The sequence below is a fragment of the Pteronotus mesoamericanus genome, unplaced genomic scaffold (genome assembly GCF_021234165.1).
Source record: "Pteronotus mesoamericanus isolate MK-2021 breed Mesoamerican mustached bat unplaced genomic scaffold, CSHL_Meso_final scaffold_1186, whole genome shotgun sequence".
NCBI classification, from domain to species: Eukaryota; Metazoa; Chordata; class Mammalia; order Chiroptera; family Mormoopidae; genus Pteronotus; species Pteronotus mesoamericanus.
In genome coordinates this window covers 14,603,639-14,626,691 of record NW_026555302.1, presented here as the reverse complement: position 1 = coordinate 14,626,691, position 23,053 = coordinate 14,603,639, and the positions used below count along the sequence as shown (strand labels likewise).

Here is a 23,053-nt window from a genome sequence, read left to right as displayed (position 1 = left end):
ATCGGAGAGAGGAAGCCGAAAGTATGAAGAACAGGCCCTGCAGCCACGAAGCCCCCGAGGACCCACAGGGAAGACCCTCCAGGCAGGAAACTGCTGGGGGGAGGCGGTGAGGGAGGCGGGGCGCTGGCGAGAGCGTGGGCTGCCAGACGCAGCGGCAGCGTCACCTCGGAACTTGCTGGAAGTGCCAGTGCCCGGGCTGTGCACTGGCTGGGGCCGGGCAGTCTGGGCGGGGCCTTCGAGGAAAGCCTGCGGCCCTCCCGTTGGAAAAGCCACCGCCACAGGGGAGACGTGGTGCATGGCGCGCACCCACCGACTGCAGTGTGGTTCTCTGATGGGCTCCCCGTGCGAAAACACTGTAGTGAGCTTTGCTATCTATACACAACTTTATGGTATCCAAGAATAGTCCACTTTTAGGTATGTCAAGGGTATGGAGGTTATATGTATGTGTAAAAGCCCCAAAACAGTTGTGGATAAAAGGCACGATGCCTAAGATCTCCTTCCAGATAACGTGAGGGACAGAAGCCGGGGCAGACGTAGGACTGGCCGTGAGTCGGCAATTGTTCCGCTTGCACAGCAAGTGTCTGGGGGTTCCTTATACTACGCTTTTAGTAACTTTTATTGGTGAGGTTTTTTCCATTCCAAAAGTTTAAAAACTCAAAGGAAACAATAGATGAAGACAAACAACTGTAACTTAAGCAGAATTAACCCCAAAAAGGAGAAAGTGTATGGTGCCTTTACTTAGACTGGAGAGCAGGGCTGAAATACAGGAAAGGGTTAAGTCTCTTGCAAAGCCCCACCACGCCCAGCGGGTGGCAGCGACCTTGGTGTGGATGTGCAGCCCCTGGCCCACGGAGGAGGGCGACTCACAGGGAGGAGAGGGGCCAGGGCCCGGCCGAGGGCACGATCACCCGCGCCACTCGCCGCCCAGTTTCCCCCGGCTTAGACTCCGCAAGGCGACCTGTTGAGACATTCAGATCAGCCCTGGCTGGTGTGAGCGCCGCCTGCGAACCAAAGGGTCGCCAGTTCGATTCCCAGGCAAGGCACAGGCCTGGGCTATGGGACAGGTCCCCAGCAGGGGGCGCGTGAGAGGCAACCACACATGGATGTTTCTCTTCCTCTCTACCTCCCTTCCCCTTTCTAAAAACATATAAAAACAAACCTTTAAAAAAAGGAAATAAGTTTAAAAAAAAAATTCAGAGCTACCTGCATTGTTCAGACACTGACTCCTTCAGCCTAAGTGCACCGAGTGGCCCAATGCAGGTATTACTAATGCTTGATTTTCTTTCCTTTTTTTAACCAGAAAGAGGACGTGCTGTCCTTTATACAGGCAAGGCAGCCAACCACGTGTTCTGAGAGGTCGCAGGCTTCCTGGCTTGGAACGTCAGCTCCAATAGTTCAGTGACGGTCTGGCCCTGTGTCGTCCAAATGATGAGTCTTGAAATATTCTTAGGGGACGTAATTAAAAAAGCGACCTGTGCGGCTGCGGCAGGCCCTCCCCTCTCCGAGCCGGCGCGCTGTGGCGGTCCTGCTCGCTCCTTCCGCGTCACAGCCTTGCTGCGGGCGCCTTCGAGAGAGCCCAGCGGGCAGCCCCGGGGGGCGGGGGCGCTGCCGGGGCCTCTGCCCCACCTCCCTCTCCAGACCCCAAGACAACTGCACAGTTGGGGCGTGTGAGACAAATGTGACAAAATGGGACATTAGAAACTTGCATTTTGGCCCTTCCTGGCTGATGTTTACCTTTATGTTAAGATTCCTAAATGTGTATCTAGAAATGTGGCAGAACAAAACAGCGCTCTCCTTGCAGGTGGAACGGCTACAGTTTTGGCCTCTTTATTGATTGCACGTCACAAATTTGGCTTAAAAAAACACGCATAACAATTGATTCCGATTAAGGGTCACCCACGAAAGGAAAACTGCCCTTTCCTCTCAGACCGCCCAACGCCCGCGGGGCGGCCGGCAGGACGGCCAGCAGGGAGCACGGTCAGCCGGGCCCGGGGGGCAACCGTGCGGGCGCAGCAGGGCCGCTTCGCCTCCAGGGAGCGCCGCCAGACTTCCGCGGTCACTCACCGAGCGCGGGGCCTCCTCTGGGCCCGAGGCGCCGTCCTGCTTGGCTGCTGGGTGCCATCCTCCAAATCCCATCCTTGGCGTCTCGAAACAAGACTAGGAAGTGGCTCAAGTGCTAAGTCTGGCTACAAAACCGTTGCTAATCTAACGTGAGCATCTGTGAAAATGACGGGAATTACAGGGTTCCTCTTGGTTTCAGGAGAACTTCCCAGAGGGAGGTGGGGGGCCCAGGAACCCGCCGGCCTGCTTGGTGGCAGCTCGCGAAGGAGCAAGGCCAAGGATCTTCTGGATGTTCTGTGAGGAAGAGGAAACAAACACTGGGTTTTACTATGAGCTATAGAGAGTGTTCTACACAGATCCCACGTGCAAAGAAGTCACACAAACTGCACGTCCCATTACGAGCTACAACGGATGAGTGTCGCTGAGTGGTCTTTCAAAAGGCCCATGGCGTGGCGGAGGCCACAGACAGAGCCCTCTTACCTGATGGGACTTCAGTCCACTAAGCAAAGAAGCGGGTCTTTTCAGCTGGAGAATCATAAAGAGAGGTCGTCTTTCACTTCAGCACAAGGCGTCTAAAGCTCCCTCATTAACTATGCCCTGAAGGAAGGGCTGCTCCCTGAGCACAGGGCTCCCGCGGGATTTAGTGACTATTGAACCGTGTAAGCGGAAACTGAAATAGTCAGCTTCAATTTCTTCAAAAAAAGTGGCAGAACTCAGGCCCCTGCCAAATCACCTGAGCCCAGAGTCCCCCTCAATGGTGGGCATGGCCCCCAACCTTTCCAGCTGCCCCTCCTGGATCTGATCCCGCAGTCTTTTTAGAAACGTGCGTTTATGGAAGCTAGTTCTCAAACACTACTATTTCACACTCAGACTTCATCGGTGAACGCAACATTAAATTACATCCACCCCACAACCAGTAAAACACCAGCACGAACGGTTTGGGGCTGAAGACAGTCATCAAAGACAGGGACTCTGCCGTGGGAGCTCGCCGGCCGTGGGAGCACAGGTGGAGGCGGGCGGCCCGGCCTGGGTGCGGGGACCACGGGGCGGGGACTCAGTGGTGCTCTCAAGGGGGAAGGGAGGGGCCGTTGAAGTGCAGAAGTTAAGTAAGACGTCATCATGATTCTGTACAGAATTTAGAAGAGGGAAAAATCCTTAAAGATCATCTGATTATTCTTGTTAGATTCTTTCATTTTATATTTGAGGAATTCTAATTAAAACCAGGAAAAGGAGGATGGCTTGTCCAAAGTCACAAAGTTAAATGAATAGCGGAGTTAGAATTAAAAACCATGTGTTTCGATTCTTAGTCTAACGGGTTTTCTTAACCAGCACCTCTCACGTGGACGTCCTGATCTTCTGGACGAGGCCACCCCGCCCGAGGCAGGCCGGCAGGACTGCGTCCATCACTCGGTGGTCGCTGAGTGCCAGCTGCAGTCCAGAGGGCGCCCGAAGGACACCCGGCGCTGCCCCCCCGACGCGCACACGCCCCGGCCCTTTGTCGTGAGGAGTGCGGGGCGCACAGAGCTGAGGGTCTCCGTTTCTTGGACGACAGCCTGCCAAGTGCCAGCAGAGCGCAACAGAAAACGGAGACACAACCTCAGGTTTCATCTAAATATAGCTACCGAAAAATTCTTTCTTTATTCACAGTACTGTAGCTCAGGCTTTACTTTAAAAAGAAATTGGGAAACAAGAAGAAAAATCATTAGTAGATCAGGCTACTTCTCCCAATAAAGCTGGAGAACGTACCACTTGGCATAAGACAAGCACAGGCCCACCTCTCAAAACCCACTGACACAGCCACAAGACCAAGTGCTACAGTGTCACAAATTTCCAATTGCTTTGACTTAACCAGTATTTACTCATTACCTACAATGTATCCAGGGTTGAGCAGGGCATTGTGGGAAATTAAAGATAAAATGTGAAACAATAAGATATTACCAAATTAGCTGCTGATACACACAGTTGTCTAGTTAACAAACACAATGATATGGTCTAGACACAACAGAGCAGGCAGCCTGCTCGATCGTTCTGCCGGGCGAGGGCCCAGACGGGTCCGTATCGTTTGAGAGAGAAAGGCCAATGGGACACCTCTAGTGCCAAGTTCGTCACAAGTTTACTGCGATTCAAAGAGGACAACCGAACGGAAAGGAGCACAATCTTTTGAAGGGCAGACGGCTGACAGTCTCGGCTCATGAGCAGAAGCAAACGGCCCGGAACCCGAGCGAGCGCTGCCCCGCGCAGGGGCGGCCCCGCCGATGGCGCTCAGCAGCGGTCCAGCCGCCCGTCGACCCGGCAGCTCCACACTCGGTTCCCCCCCCGTGACCCTGGTGGCGGCTCCCTGCAGGAACGCTAAATGAAGGTCACTGACGTGACGTGGCTCAAGTGTTTGTTATCCAAACAAACGCTCCACATCTGCTGCGTGCAACCTTCCCCTTCCGGGAAAGTCTGCGCCTCCGCTTCATCCCCACCCTGCACTCTCACAGAGGAGGCCGTCTCAGGGCGGGGCTTGGTGGGGGAACTTCCCCAGCCTCCCCCGGCCCCCCGCCTCCCCCCCCCCCCCCCCCCCCCCCCGGTTAAGGCTCTGCCTGTGAGCACCACAGGAACGGACAGGCAGGGGGCCGTGCTGCCGAGGTCCCATGCGCGCTCCCTTCACAGGCAGGTCAGGGACCGGCAGCCCTCACGGCAGAGCGGGAGCGGAGGCAGGGCGTGCGCGAGGCCGCGACTCTAACAGATCTTCCTGTAGGGATGGAGTCCCTGCTGGGGGCCTGGCCCGCTTTTCTTTTAAATCACCATTTTGAAGACCAGGTATGAGGACACCACTGTGAACCTAAAACTGCTCTGAAAGATAAGCCTATTCCCAACCGCGGGAGAAGGCTGTCAGGAGTACGGAACAGAAGCCGTATGGGGGAGCGCTGCGCGCCCCTTCCCACGGCTCGCCTCCGGGGTGTTGAAACACCACGCAGCAGGACAACCTACCACGAGGACAGCGGAGCCGCTTATTCAGGGCCTCGCAGCTCCGGGAAGAGCCTCAGCGCCACCCCGACGTGCGGCCAGGAGAAGGGGAGCCCCGCGCAGGCCGCAGGCACCGCAGTGCACGCGGCCCCTCCCGTCTCCCCTGCCCGCCTCCACTGCGCCCGCCTGCTGCCCGCCGGGCTTCTCGGCCCCTCCCGGAGGCCGCGTTTCTGGGCCTCCTTAAGGAGCCAGACTGAGTTTAGGAATGTGAATCTTGCTAAACGACAGGAGTTTCCATGTATTACAGAGATGATACAGAACACCACCTACTTAACCCAAGTTTCAGGAAACTGTAAAACGATTAGTTTGCACTTCTGCCCGGTCCTGTGTACCAGGGTCACCCTGGAGGCATGCGTGTCAGCAGGGAAGAACATGTCCAGTCACCACACCTTCGCTGGCAGGGAGCCCGGGCCAAGACCCCTGCAGGATCGGCGGCCCCTCCCCTCGCAAAGGGTAAGAGCGTGACCAAGAAAAGGGGGTTAGTTGTTGGTTGCTTGCTGGGTATTTTCGGGAGAAGCAGGCCCTTGGCAGTAAACACTTTCTGCTAAACTGTATTCTGCGGTTGTTGAGCTAAAATAACTCAGCCATGGAAAGCCGCAGTTTGCCCTTTGTCTGTCCAGCATGTGGCCATCAGGCCTCCCGTCCAACTGCCCACAGCCCGCCACCCCCCGCCCCCGCCGCCCCGGCCCGCCTCCCACGGCACAGCCTGGCTCCGCCTGCGAAGCTGCGTGAAATCCAACAGCCCCGCACGGCGCGGCCAGCACTCCCAGAGTTCTGTTCCTCGTGGTTTTTGCCCTGCAATGTATCTGAGCGGGCTGTCTGGGAGGACGGCCGCGATCAAAGCCACTGAAATGCTCGACGGCACAGTGCTGGGCCGGCGTGGGAGCGCCTGTGTGCCGGCACGCGCGACCCGGGCGAAGCGGCAGCGGCCAATGTCTCTCCGCCTCACCGACCCTCCATTTCCCTGTGCTTTTGGGTTGGAGGGTGTGTGGGGGGGGGGTGCGGGGGTCACTAAACCCATTGTTCTCGAAGCCTGCGAGCCACGGAGTCCTTTCTGTCACCAAAACCCCATGTGAGAACCCAATACAGGAAGCAGGGGGACCGGGCTGGGGACCAGGGCTCCTTGCCGGGCCCTTCAATACCCCGCCCCTGCCAGCAACTCAACACCTGCAGAGGGCGACACAGCCCCTCGCGGCTGCCGCTCCCACAAACCGGCCCGTGTCATGGCCGTAACAAGCTCACGGCTGACTCCACGCGGCCTTGCCAAGTGACAGCCCACGTTCCAAAAGGAGGAGGCACATCCCTCTGAGTACAGAGGGATGCTACTTCCTGTGTGAGTTTGACGGACACTCTCTGTCCTCAGAGGCCAAGGGCCGCTTTCACATTAAAGGCCTTTACTAAAGGAGGGGTGCGCAGGCGCTCCGTCGACAATCTCTGTCTCTTTATCCTCCATCCTTCCAGCGAAGACCTCCCTCGGCCTCCTGTTTAGTCCCTACTGGAGGACCAGTCGAGGGGAAGGTTCGGAACCTTGGTTTAGAGCAGTGAGACAAGACGTTTTACTGTGTTTATTTTAAAATCTCACAGCGGACGGCGGGGCCCAGCTGGTGCCACGTGGGGCTGGAAACCAGGAGGGAGTGGCATGTTACCGCCGAGGGACCAAGGCCCGGGGGTTCGGGCCGCCGGCGCATCAGACACTGGGAAGCGGGGTTCAGAGTGAGGGGCCCCCACGTCCACACCGAGCCCCCGCCCAAATCCCTGCCAATCCTTAAACCGCGCACACCCGGGCCAGCCTTCACGTGGCCCGGCTGAGGCTGGAAGGCTGAGGCTGGAAGGCTGAGGCTGGAAGGCTGCGACTTCGGGGGCCGCCGGACGCAGGGGACCACGTGGGCTTCGAACACCGAGTGAACTGCCTGCGTAAGGAAAATCAACACTCTCCTAAAGGATAACAGAACCCAGAGTCCACAACTCACCACTCGCCATGTCCAAGGTACAATCCAAAAGGGTCGGACACACCAAGAAGCAGGAAACGCGACCCACACTTAAAAGAATAAGCAACGGCCAGAGTCCAACCTTGAGGTCACCCCAGCGCGGGGATCAGTAGACAAGGTTTTTAAAGCAGGTAAGTAACGCTGCCTAAAAACATAAAAATAACGCTCAAAATAAAGGGACAAACAGGAACTCTCTGCAGGGAAAAAAAGATGCAAGAAAAATTTTGGACCTAAAAAATATTATGTCAAAACATAAAATCTACTGCACGGAGCTAGGGCTGGCTCAGATTAGCGGTCACAGAGGGCCAGGAAACCCGACGGCAGTCGGGGGAAGTTGTCCCACCCAAGAGCAGAACGGGAAAGATTCTAAAACATTAAGCGGAGCCTCAGCCTCCTAACAGACACTACCAACAGGCTAACGCACAACCAGCACCACGGGGGAAGGGGGGGGGGATGGGGCAGGAAAAGCGTTGGAAGAGATTATGGCTGGAGTTTTCTGAGATTTAATGAAAACCTAGCAGGATAAAAAAAAGATTTATTTTTATCCTATGCACATTATAGTCAAATTGCTAAAAACCAAACTTAAAACTTCTCATCAGAATTCATAGAGGCCAAAAGACAGTGGAAAGGCATTTTAAAATGCTGAAAGGATTAAAACAAACAAAAGCAGTCAACCCAGGACACTACAATATATGCAGTGAAAATAGCCTTCAAGAAAAAAGGCACTTTCAGATGAAGGAAGATGCGGAGACCACGTCGCCGCCAGCAGACCTCGCCGCGGGCCACACGGGCAGGAGGAGGGGCCGGGAGCCGCCCCGCTGTGCCCGGCTGCACCTCCTGCCGCACCCCAGCAACCCCGGGCTGTGTGGCACTGCGCCTTGTCACCCCCTGGCCGTGCAGACCTGTTCTGGGAGACCACGGCCAGGTCTCACTGTGCTTCTTCAGGTTACAGCCTTACACTCATAAAGTTACCTATTCAGGGGTGGGTGCCAAAAGGAAAAAGAAACGCTCATTCCACATTTCCTCAGACCCACTCATTCTGTTCGCTTCCAAAGAAAAGACAGGCCTGCCCACGGCCTTCACAGGCCCGCGCGTGGGCCAGGATGACCGGCCTCCCGGGGCCGGGCCCCGGGTCAGCGGCCTGGGCGGCCCCCGAGATGCGGAGCGCGTCACGCAGAACATCACGATTGAATAGGAGGCGCAGAGCACACTGAGGAGTCCTTCTGGTGCGCTGATCATTCCAAGTGCAAGCGGGTTAAGCCGGGCGTTTGCGAGCCTGGCTTTTGCCTGTTACACTAACTGTCCCATTCTAGGGTGTCATTGGTTGTGTGGCTGGCCACTGACTTCAGAGCTTTCAAGGAAAAGGAATAATGCTGATCGTACCACGTGGGCCATGGGTAGGTTAACAGTTGTTCACATGGAAAGTAATAAAATAATAAATAATAGTCAAGAATGACCTGTTTTACACACTTGCAAGTGGAAGCCTACTTTGGCCCCACCCCGTGAAACAAAGTTGAAGACCCATTTCTACTTTACAATGGGGCGGGGCGGACCGCGTTGCCCGGCTGGGGAGACGGAGCACGCGGGGGTTGGGACCCCATGGCCACGCAGGCTGAGGGTCCGCTCCAGGCCTCGGTTTCCACGGGGGGTGGGGGCGGGTCTGGGGAGAGTCAGGACAGCGGCCAAGAGTGGAGACAGCTCCTCCCAAGGCCACACTGTCCCCCCGCCCCGCATCCTGGGCTGTGTTTAAAGTTAATATTTGTTCCCAGCCCGGGTAGGACGGAGTTCCTTCTCACAGGTTAAAACACAGTGTGTCCTGTTAGCTGAAAATAATCTGTTACCCTTTCTCGTTGTACCTTCCCCTTCTGATGGTCTGTTGAACCTTTGTGAGCCGCGCAGAGCTGCCGTGGCCTCCCTGTCACAGCCGCGTCCCCCGTGGGCATCGGCCGCAGCGGACGCGCGGGGCCCGCCGCTGTCCCTGGAGCTGCTGCCCCGTCAGCCCAGGGCGGCGGGCGTTTCCTTCACGCCTTAAGTAAGGGGGGCTCGTTTGGGCGCCCTACTCTGAGTCAGCGGAGCGAGTGAGGGGCCCGCCCGCGGTGCAGCAGGCTCGGCGGAGGCCCCGCGGCCAGCGGTGGGGGCAACAGCGTCCACGCAGGGGGTGGACAGGCAAGATGGGGTCTGGTCTGTCCTGACAGGGAAACGGTGTCTGGCCTTGAAAAAGGAAGGACCTTCTGACTTTGCAGAAAAAACCTCGGAAGCATTATGCTGGCCACAGAAGGACAAAATTATTCTACGATCTCGCGGATGATACGAGGCCCACTTCGCCGGTGCGGGTCGTCGGACTGTAGGGGCGGAAGCAGGGTGGTGGCTGGGGGGACTGGGTGCGGGTGGGGGGCTGGTGTCTGCTGGGACGGGCTCCAGCCTGAGATCTAGGAGTTCTGGAGACCAAGCCGCTGTGGCCCGGCAGGTCAGTGGCTGCGTGCCGGCCTGTAACCGAAAGGTCATCGGACGGATTCCCAGCCGGGGCACGTGCCTGGGCTGCAGGCCTGGTCCCTGGTCAAGGGCGGGCGAGAGGCAAGCAATCAATGCTTCTCACAGGGATGTTTCCCTCCTTCTCTTTCTCCCTCCTTTCCCCGTTTCTCAAACAAATAAATAAAGTCTTAAAAAAAGAAAAAAAGTTCTAGAGATGGATAGTGGTGATAGTTGTTCAATAATGGGAATGTGCTAAATGCCACAAAACTCTACAGTTAAAAACAGTTACAAGAGCAAACTTTACATTGTGTCTATTTTAACCCAGTAAACGAGAAAGATTAATGGCCCCGGAATTAGTAGGTACTTTAAGATATACACAAACAACGCAGAAATCACTGCCTTAAAAGGGCTGGAGGACAGGAGAACGTTAGATGGAAACAGCAAGAACAACTCTGAAAGACGCCCCTCCGCAGCAGGCACCGAAGGGACGGTGCCGTAGTCCCGGCAACCCGGCCGAGGGGCGGGAGGCTCAAACGCCGAGCGACGCCCTGGCCCACGGAGTTCTCGGCAGCGCTTTAAGGAACCCCGTCTCCCTTTCGAAAGTCCCCTCTCAAGCGCTGCGCTCCCTGACCCCGCCCGCTCTCCTCCCCCTGGCCGGGGTCAGGCCGGCCCTCGGGGCTCCCCTGGCCTCTGTTCTCCTCTCAGTTCCCACTCGTGCTCGCTGACCGCCTGACCCTCGTGTTGGCTTTGTCTCAACGCTGAGCAACTCAAAGTTACCAAATTATTCCGCTTACTTGTGTTCCAGAGTGACAAAAGGCGCAGGCCTCTAACAAAGAGGAAGGCACCGCGGGAAGGACGGCCCCTCTGTGCCCCGGGACAGCTGCCACAGGAGGGGTCCGGGGGCGCTGAGGCTGCAAGGGGAACCCCGTCGCCGGGTTTCACTGCTGCCCGCCCCCCACGCTCAGGGCCAGCGGCCTGGACCTGCACGCGTCCGGGCAGCTGCAGCCGGAAGGCTGGAGCCCCGGAACAAGCAGCAGAAGCCCCTGCCGCAGCGGCGGGTGTTTGCCGCGACAGCGCAGGAGCTGTGGCGGCTGGGGGAGCAAGGACGCACGTACGGCCCTTCGCTGCTCAGCGACAGGGCACATCCTGAGAAACACGTCCCCAGGTGCCTCCGTCGTCTCTGAACTTTAGAGAGGGCACCTGCGCCAACCCAGGTGGGGCCACCAGATGGGACAGCCGGCCGCACCCAGAGGCTGGGTGACGCCCCCCCTCCCCCGCTCCCGTGGCCTCTCGTCCCCTGAAACGCCAAGGCGTGCGCGCGGCTGGCCACGGCAGCCGGGGGCCTGGTCCCTCACCTGCCGAATGGACATGGTGCAGAGAATGTACAGGAAGATGAAGGAGCAGTCGGTGGTGTCGTCGCCCAGCAGGTTCCGGTGAGACAGGCCCTGGATGTAGGAGAGCGGGGTGAAGGGCAGCTTGGCCACCACTCTACCGTCGAATCTGGAAAGGACACAACAAAGGGCTGTTGTTGTTGGAAGACTGACAACCTTAGTTCCCGAGAAGGACCTGGGGCCAAAATAGAACATTAAGTCCCTTGATCTTTAGGAAACAAAGAAAGGCTGATACTCTAAAGAGAGGTCCGAAGTACACGGATGTAAGGAAGGATGTGGGCTGTTCCTGCCAATCTTTCTCTGAACTAATGATTCTTTCTTTTGTCAGCACCAGGATCCTGGCAGTAAAACATACGTGGAGCCCTTCCCATAGAGTGGCCTTTCGGACCCCGTGTGTGCGTGTGTGCATGCGTGTGTGCACGCGCATTGGGTGAGGTCGCAGGGCTGTTTGGTGCATTATGTTCATCAACAACAGTAAGAACAGTAAGGAAGCGTCTCACATGAATATAAGGCGGTATTACTGCTGGTAGAAATGGCCAGTTATTTCTTCATCAGTTTATTTCCTTAGAACTCACCTGTACAGAACTCATAAAAGAGCACAGAATAAATCAAATGCTGGACTTCACACCAGGACTCAAACCTATCGCAGTAATCAAGGCGAAAAGGACTAACTACACACACAGACCCTCCCCCACTAAGCTGTAAAAGTACTATTTTAAAAGTCAGAAGTTTGAGCACCTCTACAGTACTCAGCAAGAATGTGACCAACTTAAGAATATGTGTGTTGGAGTTGTACCAAGGCAGCTTACTTGTTAACTAAGCTTACTCATTAACTCAAAAACCTTTCAGTGTTTGGTCTGCCTGGTTAGTTCACAGTGATATTGCCATGAACCGAGAGAAAGCGTGGCCATGAAAAAAGAGTGCTGAATGTAGAATTACATCGTGGAAATTCTGAGATTTCTGGAACCCTTGGGCAAGGTACTGCATCTTCCAAAGGCCCCTCATTAGTCAAGTGGAAATTCCGTATTAGAGCCACCGGGCCCCTCTCTGGCCCCGACCTCGGCAAAAGCACTCACTTCCTCTTTCCCTCCTGCACTCCCCCCACACCCCCTCTGTTACAGCACCCACCCTGTACTCATCTCTCGGCCTCTCCTTTCTTCCCATACAGTGCGGTCCCCCTGAGGGCCGGGGCCGCCCGACCTGCCGCATCCTGATGCCTAGCACAACGCTCGGCCCAAAGCGGCACTGAACGGGGGGAGAATAGACCAGGGGGCCTGTACAGGGAGAGGGAAGGACAGACAGAGAGACCATCAGGCGTGATGCAGGGGAGGAAGAGTGGGAGAAAGAGAAGGAAAAGGGCGGGGAACTCCAGCCCGTGAGGGAGGGCCCGGTGAGCTGGGACAGGCGCCAGTGTCCCCGCAGACGGGCCGGACCACGGGGACCCACCTCGCCAGCACACGAGGGTCAGAGTCAAAACGGCTTCATATGATGCCTTCCTTCCGAAGGCCCCACAGCGCCTTCCTTTGCCTTGGACATGAGACACCCTCACTAACACGAGGGTGAAAGGGCTATCACACGCTTGTGTCCCATCAACAGCGAGCACCCGTGACTGTGGGAGCCGGACTGGGGCCGTGGAGGAGAAGGCCCGTGTCCGCAGGGGCACCCACTGCGGCAGCTACACACGGGCAGGGGCGGGAGGCCACGGCGCCCCCTCGGCAGCTCGGAGACACAGAGCGCGCCCATGTCCGTGGGAGGGCACGCAGGACGGGGAGACGGAAACGGAGGCGGGAGGGGCACACTGCCAGCGTCTGCGACCCCGGTCGGCGGGCGCACTGCTCCTGCGCCTCTGCCGCGCGCCACACCAAACCCAGCAGGGCCGCGGGGCGGCAGCCAGCACTCACATGGAGTTGAACATCCCCATCAGGGCGGTGAAGCAGAAGCCGATGGCAAACATGGACTTCATTCGGACCTGCAAGGAGACGCACAAGTCACGGCGCGCCGAGGAGTCGCCACCGCCGAGGTGCGCCGCGGAGGCCTCGCTCCCACGCTGCGTGCTGGAAGGCGCGCCCTGGCCGGAAGCTGTCCCGCCAGCCCTCTCTTCTTGGCCGCCTGCGGGGGAGCAGCCCTGGGGCGGCCCCGACGCCGTCTGGCCAGTGGGCTCCATGCACGAGCGCTGAGGGGGCTTCTAGGGCAGGAGCCAGCACCCGCCCCCCGGCCTCGCGCCCCTTCCCCTGGCCTGGAACGAAGACCCCAGGGGCCGAAGGTAACGCGCGTTGAGCCCCCAACAGCCTGAAGCTCAGGACAATGGCACTGAGCTGCCACCCCAGGCCAGGGCCACCGCCTTCTGACTTCCCGAGCAAGTAAAGCAAAAACCTTCCTCTGCTCAGCCCACCGGCAGCGGCCCTTGTCCCTTGCAGCTAACGTCTCTCTTGACCGCTGTGTCGTAAAGGTGTAACAGAAGACTACGAAGACGTAAGATTAACAGTTGTTACAGTTGGGTCTCTCTCTCCTTTCGGTAGTTTTCAAATTTGCTTTGGTAAATGTGTAATAATTGTGTCAATAGAAAGGTTATTTTTAAAAAAGGTACTTCTAAATTATAATCTTCTGAATAAGAATTTCAAAATAAAGATATATAGCAAAGGTCTCTCAGCACAAAGGAACCGTTGCAACGTTCAGCTGTCCTATGGTAAAGGTACAGAAATTCAACAGAAACAGCAGTCAAGCCCTATCATCAGCCCACCTCGGCCTGGAAGAGACGCGGGAACAAAGCCTGCTCTTCACAGACAGCGAGCAGGCGGTCCCGACCCTCTGCCGGTCCCGCCGCGGCGCGCCGGCCCTGTGGCAGAGGCCCCTCTGAGGGAGATGGGCACGAGACGGGCCCTCTGCAACGCTCCACCTCCCACGCCGGGGAGCCTAGGTCCCCCAAACCAGAGAGGCAGCGCTCCCCGGAGGAAGAAGACACTAAACCCAGGGGGGCAGCCCAGAAGTGCGGGGAAGGAGCGAGCGGGGCCTCCGGGCACCTTTCCACATCGGCCCGTCCAGGAAGGCCCGCGGCGCGAGGCGCAGCCTGTGGAGGCTAAACGTCTGAAGGCGAGCGCGGGGCTCTCGACGCGCATCAGGGTCTTTGCTGAAAACGCCGCGGCTTACCAGAAGTTATCTTTAGGACCCTTACCATCGACAGATCTCGGTTGTTATTCTTCAGTTTCTCTTCTTGCCTCTCTGGAAAGAACACAGAGCAGTCAGCACACGGCGCACTGAACACGGGCAGACGCCACACTGCTGCTGACGAGCCCTTCTGCCTCCCCGCCGCCTGTTCTACCGAGAGGCGCTGGTTACCCGCACGGTGTGTGCTTTGTACTAACAGAAAACTCAGCTGCAGCGGAGCATCAAATTATTTCAATTTAAATAAATAAAAATCTTTCAAGTTTAATTTTTTTAAATCCTCACCTGAGGATATGTTCACCGATTTGAGAGAGAGAGGAAAGAGAGAGAGAGAAACGGAGCGACATCGGTGTGGGAGAGGTACATCGATCAGGTACCTCCTGCATGCGCCCCGAATGGGAACCAAACCGACAACCTTTTGATGTGACGATGCTCCAACCAACTGAGCCACCCGGCCAGGGCTAAAGTTTCATTTCTGAAAACAACCTCTCCTATCGTCCTCACTCTGCCCCAGGAGAAGCGCTCTGCGTGGGCCCCTACAGCAATGCTAATGGGAGAGTGTATCTGGGGAGCGGCTCGTGGCAGGCCTCACGGGGCCAGCGCCAAGGGGAAAGAGTGCGGAGCGACTTTATCAAGTCCGAAATGATGCGGCTGTGGTCGCAGACTTCCGACAGCCGGGATTCATCTACGAGTAAAACGTGCAAACTAGAGAACGGACAGGCTGTTTGTCTTTTAAGCGGCTCCTAATGAATATTATGTCTGGTAAGTCCTGGTAAGATTTTGATACTCAACTCTTCATAAATATGATTTCACTTCTCTTTTTGAAAAGCAAACAATTCAAAGCTACATCCCATGTTGAGACCATTGGAGCTTAGATGCTGTGCCATCGGTTCGAGGGCGGCGAGCCATCTGCCCTCCATATTCATCTCTCTCCTGCCCGGTGTGGCAAAGGCGCTGGCAGCGCCGCCCACGTTCGAGGTCTCAGCCCCTCGGTGCGCACCCTCTCCCCGGTCTGCGCAGCCTGGCTCTGCCTGCCCTCCCCTCCCCTCCGCCCCTTAGACATCCAGCCCCCGCCTTTGGACCTTCCTGCCCCTGGACCTCTCCCCTCGGTGTGGGTGACACGCCTTCCCTGCTGCTCTGGCCGTGCGCATCCGCCTTTCTGTGAAGGACCCTCGGCCTCAGCCTGGGCGTTGCTAACCCCGCACGGCCTCCTTGCGTGATCGCAGTTACCCCACGGACTCCACCGCTACTTAGCCCGTGATTCTGGTCCCCCCATACAGCTGCTTCTCCGCCTCACACGCAACGGCTTCCAGTGCCGCGCATGCGCCCTGCTCTCGGACCCCTCTGCACTTCCGGAGACGCCTGTCCTCCCGCCTGGAGCGTGCGGGGCGTACAGACGGGGCTCTGCAGCGGCACACGGCCGGGCCGAGAGCCCTGCTCTGCCCTGGCTGCGGCCTGTCACACCGCTCAGCGGCCGAGCGCGAGCCACTGGACTTCAGCCGCCACTGTCCCGTCTACAGAAACGGCGTGACCCCGTTTGCTACCACAGACGGTGTTAGGAGTTTAAAATATGCGAAGTGCTTACCTCTGCGTCTTGCAGATGGTACGTGCTCCATCAATACGGAGTAGTGCTTTATATTTTTATTTAGCTGACTCTCACTGGAGCTTCAAGATTCAGCGAAAGCATTGCCTCAAGAAAACCCGAACCCTCAGGTCGGTCTGGATAGACCTTCCCTTTACACTCAGAACGTGGCTCTGCTGAACACTTACTGCGCTGCCCTGGTCTGCTCCCCTCTCTAGACAGACGTGCTAAAGGACAGTTTTCTTCTGCTTTGTTCCTCCAGAGTGACCGACCCCACACCGCAGAGGCACGGCAGCATGTGGCCACGGCTCTGAGCGAGTAGGCCCCGTAGGAGACACCTGGCCCCCGCACTCTCCGCTGAAAAGCTGCCGCCAGGGGAGGACACTGGCCCCGTCCAGCCTGGCTGAACTCTCTCCTGGGACAGAACAGCAGTGGCCCACGTACAGGAACAGTTTCTGAACCAAGTACACAATTTTCCCGTGATTTCAGAATCAGGAGACATCATAAGTACAAATCATATCTAATCATTTATAAATTGTCTTTCTGGAACAGAATTACATTTGGTAATTAAGTTCTAAAATATACTGAAAAACCAAACTCGCATCATCATTTTTCAGATGAGATCAGAATTACTCAGCAGGAAATTTCCTACCCTTGGTGCATTTCCACCTCCAGTGAATTCTCAGTTAGGAAACCACGGCAAGAATAAATGCAAGTAACTTGGACTTAACTGGAAATGATCGTTTCAGAGATGAAAAACAATGTGCTTTTACAAACGATGCCAAGAACCCTCTGCGAAGTGCAACAGCTACAACTGTCAATATCATTTTCCCAAAACTGAAATATTGAAGCGAAGAGTGAAACGGAGCCGCTGCGCGAACCTGCCCCACAGAAGGACTGGGAGGGCCGGGTGAGGCGGCGCAGGCGGGGCGGGAGGGCCCGGCCCGCGCACACAGCGGCCGCCGGCAGCGTCGCCGCGGCCAAGGCTCCGGATCCACCTCTTCCAGGAGAACCGGAATCCTCCGTGTCCCGGTAACCCAGCTTACCTATTTTCTTTTTCTGTTGCCGCCCAGCTGACTCTGTTATTGTTTCCTTCTTCTTTTCCACTGTAAACACAGAGCAACACAGTAAAAATTAATGTGCGTTTCGCTAAAGAAGCAAAGTCTGAACCAGTGAAGACGAGCTTCGGGGAAAGTCCCGGGCTGCCTCCCACTGCGGTCACGGTGGAGTCCGCTGCTCTGCGCCCCTCCCCCCCCCCCACTTCGTGCAGGGGAGGGCGGGCCCCGCCGTTCTAAGCCCACGCACACCAGCTGCGCCGCAAGCGCCGCCACTTGAGTACCCGTAGGGGACTGCGGAACACAGCCACAATCTAGACAGGCGACCTCAGCCGCCAGCGGGCTCCAGCCCGTCCTCAAGCCCTGCTCTCCCAGGACGACGGCTCCCTGTAGCTGCGCGCTCACAGTCAGGACAGACGGCAGGGTTCACTCCTTCGGTGACCGGCTGCCCACCTGAGAGACGCTGTTCCAGAGAGAGAAAAAGATAAACAGGATCCGCGCTCTCTAAGGAGCGACCCAGTGAGGGCAGATGACCAAGTCACAATCATAACACAGGAAATGAGCAAAGCAGGCGTGGGCACCGGGTGGGAAGAGCAGGAAGGCCCAAAGAGCCAAGGCCAAGTTTTTTTGACGTGTTTCAATTCATAAGACAATAGAGCGACCAAAAGCTTTTGAAGAGGAATAGTGCATTCCATTTATATCTTATATTTACTATCTTTAGGTCCCATTGAATGGGCCAAGAATAAACATGTCAAAAATTATCTTTCCTCAGTTTATTTATATTATCTGTTCTGTGTATTATCTTACTACAAGGGGGACCCCCCCAAAAAAAAACAGAATTACCCTCTGGATGGCGGACCCCTCGTAGCCCAGGCTTCCCTCACTAGGTGTGTGTTCTAGGAGCCCGCCTGCCTCAGCGTGCCAGCTGGCGTGGTTGTGAGAGGCTGTGTTCTGCTTCAGTGAATTTTTTTTGAAGACTCTTTCAACACGTTTGCCCATGTCATGAGGGTTGATTTATGGGTGCACCTGCCCACACTGTGCTGAAGGGGTTCAGTAGTTTTTGAACAGAAACAGCATGATCTCCCTGTGTCCCACCCTCCTATTCACCCGATCCCGCTCTGAGTGACTTTTTTTGTTTCCCCAGATGAAAAAAGTCCTCAAAGGGAAACATGTTGCCGACGTGGAAGAGGTGAAACAAGAACAGCAGAAGCACTAAAAGGCATCAAAATCGTCAAGTTCAAAAACTGTTGAGCAATGGAAAAAAAAATCTTAATAGGTATATTGTAAGAAGAATACACATAAGAATAAATACCCAATTTAAACATTTTTTTATTTATTGATTTTTTGGCAAGGGAAAGAGACTGAATCATCGATTCGTTGTTCCACTTATCTCTGCATTGATTGGTTGCATATTTCATGTGCCCTGACTGGGTATCAAACCCACAACCTTGGCATATCAGGATGATGCTCTAACCAAGTAAGCTACCCTGCAAGGGCCTAAGTATACGATTTTTTATAAATACCGGTTTTGGGGGGTTCCCCCTTCAGACACTTCCTTTACTAGCAAACAATACAGGATGTGCACTCTTTCTAAAGGCAGCATTAAAGAGGACCGGCAGGCAGGACACCCCGCCTTCGTACATCGGGGGCGCAGCCTGAGCTCTGAGCAGAACTGGCATTGCCGCCTCAGGAAGGTGCCGTAAGGCTCAGCTGGACTGCGGCACTGCAAACGGGGTGGTGAAGCGCGTGCGCGTGCACGGGGCTGTTGGGCATCTAGGTAACAGGCACTTTTCTAGGTACATGAAAGGATGTAAGAAGAAGAGATTTAGAATAAACCTGCTAGTAAGAGGTCATAAAAGGAAATTAAGTCAAATTCTACAAGATGCCACAGAAATACCACTGTAAAAACAAAGCAGGGAGAAAACGCTGGCCGGCCCACTCTTTACCATTATTATCGCCCCCAAACAAAACCGTCCCTTCCCCACTGAGAAGCACCGTGACACAGCTGCCGGCGCTTCGCCGTGACCGTGTAAGCAACGGGAGAAGACAGAGCGAGAGAACACAAAACAAGATGATACCACGACGCTGCGCTGGCCTCCGCAGCCTGGACTGGGAACAGATAAGTTTTTTCTAGGGATAAGATACATTAATCTACTGTTTTTCGAACCCCGTGAGATTGCAAAAAGCCTTTGTGTTGACATTTATTCACCAGAGCCGCACCCCCTAACAGGCGGCGGAGATGGCGGAGTTGACAAGGCTAACACGTGTGCCCTGGAACACACTCTGCCCATGAGCTGGTACTGCCGCACTCCGAATTCAGGAGGCCTCTCAGTTCACAAGCCATTCGAGAAGCTCCCCTTGTTTTAATGCAAACGACAGAAACACTTCACACTTCACGATTTGTACTTAATAAATGCCCTCATGTAATTTTGTTACAGCAGCAAATTATACATACTTTAATCTTTTTCATTTACTGAAGTAACATGAAGATGTTCTGATCTTTAGGGCGCACCTGAATTTACTATTTAGAGACCTCCTGAATCAACCGACTTGGTACTTTTCTTTTTTTTTTAAAGATTTGATTTATTTACTACTAGAGAGAGGGGAAAGAGAGAGAGAGAAACATCAGTGTATACGGGAGACATTGATTGGTTGCCTCTCACATGACCCCAACTGGGAACCTGGCCCGCAACCCAGGCACATGCCTGACTGAAAATCCCACCGGCGACCTTTTGGTTCGCAGGCCAGGACTCAATCCACAGAGCCACGCCCGCTAGGGCCACCCACTTGGTACCTTTAAGAAAGCGTCTTTTGCCCTCTCTTTCCCTCTCTCTCTATGAAAGAGAGGGGAGGAGAAGGGAGGGGAGGAAGACAGAAAAAAAATGTTTAAATAAAAAAGAAAATATCTTTTGTCGAAGGCCCCGCACAGCAGGACAGCTTTCAGGATAATATCAGTATTCACCAAATAACACCAGAGATCAGGTCAGTATAAGAATCTCATCCCGATTCGAATCTACTTATATTTTTGCATTTCCCAAAAGCCCTACAAACGCTTCTTGCCCAGACCCCGACCGCTTTCTGAATACACAATGTCAGGAGAGAGCGTGTATTTGCAATAGGGCTTTGTTCAAAGAGGGAGTTTACCACATTTCTTCCCCTGACATGTCGCCTGTGCAAAATGTCATAGCTGTCCATTTGGTTAGAAATGTCCGGAAGACAAGGCCCATGCCCGTTGGTTCTGCATCGCACTTGCCACGGGAAACTCCACACGCAGCAGCCGTCAGAGGCTGACAGGCCACAGAGGAGAAACAACACACACGCCCTGAGTCCCGATAGGCGCCCTGAGGCAGAGGACTGAGCCGTAAGCAGCGCAGGCGGCCGCCGCCACCGCCAGCCTGCCTGACGCTGCCCTTCAGAGCGAGCACGCTGAGGGGCTACGTGGAAAATCACAACTACGGAAGCTTTGCCCGGCAACTCCAGCACTTTGGATTGAGGTGTAAAGACAACTACTCCTACGATGCAGGTGATTAGAGATGAAGCAATTAGTGTGGACACTGAAGGAGTTCATAGTCTATTTATGCAAATACTTCAGGTATGAGAATATTCATCCACGTTCTCACGGAGAACACGTGTGGTGTTACGCTACAGAGATCACTCATTCTTTGCTTTACACAGCACACCTGTATCGACCTGTGCCAGGCCCTGTGATAAGTGCTGGCGATAGCATACAATGGCCTTCGCCCTCATTGAAATTACAGTTTGGTTTGAAAGGACACTATTTTAACAATCATCAGCGTGCCTAGGTAAAAGCGTACTTATGACAACTTCCCTAAGGAGAGGTCTGTGGATAAACTGGAGCCCACGATAGGAAGGCTTGACCCCGCCCGAGAGGCTGGACAAACTAAGTCAGGAACGTTTTCCAGGCAGAGAGCACAGCAGGCAGAGAGGCCGGGCCGCAGCGCAGGAACGCGCAGGACGGGTCCAGAGGACGGAAAAGGCCCGAGTGGCTGCAGAACAGAGAGAAGGCAAAACAGGACAGCGGAGAGGTCAGGGGAAGGAAGAGGGGAAGGCGCGCGGTCACGGGGCCCTTGGAGGCCACGCCTTCATCCCCGAAGCAAGAGGAAGAAACTGAATGTTTCTAAGAAGGGTAAGTAACAGAATCAGATTTGTGTTTGAGAAATTGCTCTCGAGGTACCGTAGAGATTAAATTTCAGTGGCTGCAGCGAGGCCAACGAGGAGGCTACGCCAGGGCATCAGATGAAACGGGACAGACGCGCAGGACAGATGCATGGCCCAGGGTGGTGGCAGAGGTGGAGAGGGGTGCGAAGACCGAACCAGCCCAGGAGGACGGCAGGAACAGGGCGCGACCGTGGACGGCACACACAGGTGAGAGAAGAAAGGATCCCCTCGACGAGTCTCTATTAACCCTTCACCATGTGCCAGTCCCTGCGCGAGGCGCGTGGGCTACCACGGTGACCACTAGCTACAGCGCACAGCACCCTGTCCCAGGGAAGCTTTCATATCAATTTGGGGGGGGATCATCGGCAAACAGACCCCACAAATGAGTTCGCCAAGGCAGTGAGTGTAGAAGAAAATTGGGGACCACCCCCAACAACAGGAAGTCGAGGAGAGGAACCGAGAGGGGAATTGCAAGAGAACGACCAGCCGGAGGAGGACAAGGCCAGGAGTGTGGTGTCCAGTCTCTGTCCTGCTCTGCTGGGAGCGGGCGGTACCGCTGCCTGAACAGGGAACTCTTGGGAGAGGGTCGCCCCTGTGCAGGTCAAGTCAATGAGGCACTTTCAGAGATGCTGGGGGCACTGTCAGCGATAAGCAAGCGAAGAAAGAGTGATTCGAAAAGCCTGAGTCTGTCTTCTACCTCTTCGTTTGCTCTGCGACATTACCCTGTCCTTCAACCAGCTGAGCCTCCGCCTCCTTCTCTAGGAAGAAGGGTAATGTGCATGCAACTGATCGGAACCGGCCCTCAGGTGGATCGAATGAGACACTGCCAGGGAGGCAACACGTCACACCCTTATGAAAATGTAAAGAAAGGTCCTAGAACATGGGAAGGCATAGAATTTTAAGAAGCAAAAGTTACATTTAATCTTTATAAGGCAGAAAAGAACACCGAAAGCCTCTACGGAACCATCCTCATTAAACCTCCAGCAGCCCCCTCGGCTGTGTCCTCTGGAAATTCCCACTTCATTTCAAAGAGCAACCTTGCCTTGTCCCTGACCTTTCCATCGAACATGCCTTCCCAGCTGAGACACGACTTACCCCCGAGGACGCCACTTACCTTGACACCAACGCAATGACCGGCTACTTGCCAAACACACCTTAGTCCTTAACATGCCCCTATTTCTGCCCATTCGTCACGTCCTTTGTCTGGAAATCCTTCCCCCAGCTCATTCTCCACGCCAATGCCAGCCACCGCGAGGCCACCTGCGTCACAGAGGCTTCCACGGCGCCTGACACCGCGATATTCTGCATAAACGTCTTATCTTCCTAACTAGACTCCAAGTTGGAATCGCCTCGGCATTCCTCGCAGGTTTTCATATCAGCTGGTGCTCCTCAAATGTTCCCTGCGCATAGGGAGCCCGACCCATTGAAACTACTTCCGAACGGAGGCTGCCATACTCACGTTTTTTACTCTGTTTCTCCACTTCCGCCTTCAGTCTCTTGTACTTGTCTGTCCTGTAAACCAGGACCCAGGTGATACCTGCAACGGGAAGGGCAACGTGCTCACGGAGACCTGTTTGCAACGGCCCCAAGCACTGACGCGTCAGCCAAAGCACCCGGAGCGCAGTAGGAAGGCGTCTCCGCACACATGCCCGGGATCAAAGACACCGGTCACCGCGCGCACACGACCCCGCCCGCCCCTGCGCACGAGCTGCCTCGAGGTTCCCTGGGGTAGAGCAGATGGGCCCCCGAGCAAGCAAGGCTGGCGACCTGTCCCGCGGTGGCGCGAGCGACCCCCGGCCTGGGACCCTCCCCCCGGGGACAGCTCGAACGTCAGGGAAACAGCCGCCCTCACCCTCGGCGAGAAGAGCCGTGCACACGGAGATAAAGACGATGAGCAGCGTGTCCGCGAACATGGTGCTCATCTCGCACTTCCGGCTCTGCACTCCCACCCGCCGGGGGGAAGCGCTCCACGGCCACGAAGAATGCAGCGAAAGACACTTTCCCTAGACTTCGGGACCACCGAGGAACACCGCGACTCTGACAGCCCGGGTCCCACACTTCCGCTTCCGGGGCACAGCGCCGGAAACGCTCCTTCCGGGGAGGGGCGTGGCCGCCCGCACCTCGCGGAAACCGAGCCGCGGTCAAGCGGAT

At 55.6% G+C, this 23,053-nt stretch overlaps 1 protein-coding gene across 1 annotated transcript; it reads right to left on the bottom strand.

Moving 5' to 3' along the window:
• Positions 1–1,807: 1,807 nt before the first annotated feature.
• Positions 1,808–22,974, bottom strand: TMCO1 (transmembrane and coiled-coil domains 1). Its single transcript, XM_054587570.1, has 7 exons — positions 22,755–22,974; positions 22,362–22,439; positions 16,715–16,774; positions 14,097–14,143; positions 12,826–12,893; positions 10,889–11,033; positions 1,808–2,355 (listed from the first exon to the last, which is right to left on the bottom strand). Exons 1-7 carry the CDS (start codon positions 22,822–22,824, stop codon positions 2,257–2,259), a joined length of 567 nt encoding a protein of 188 aa, XP_054443545.1. The 5' UTR covers positions 22,825–22,974; the 3' UTR covers positions 1,808–2,256.
• Between the last annotated feature and the right edge of the window lie 79 nt (positions 22,975–23,053).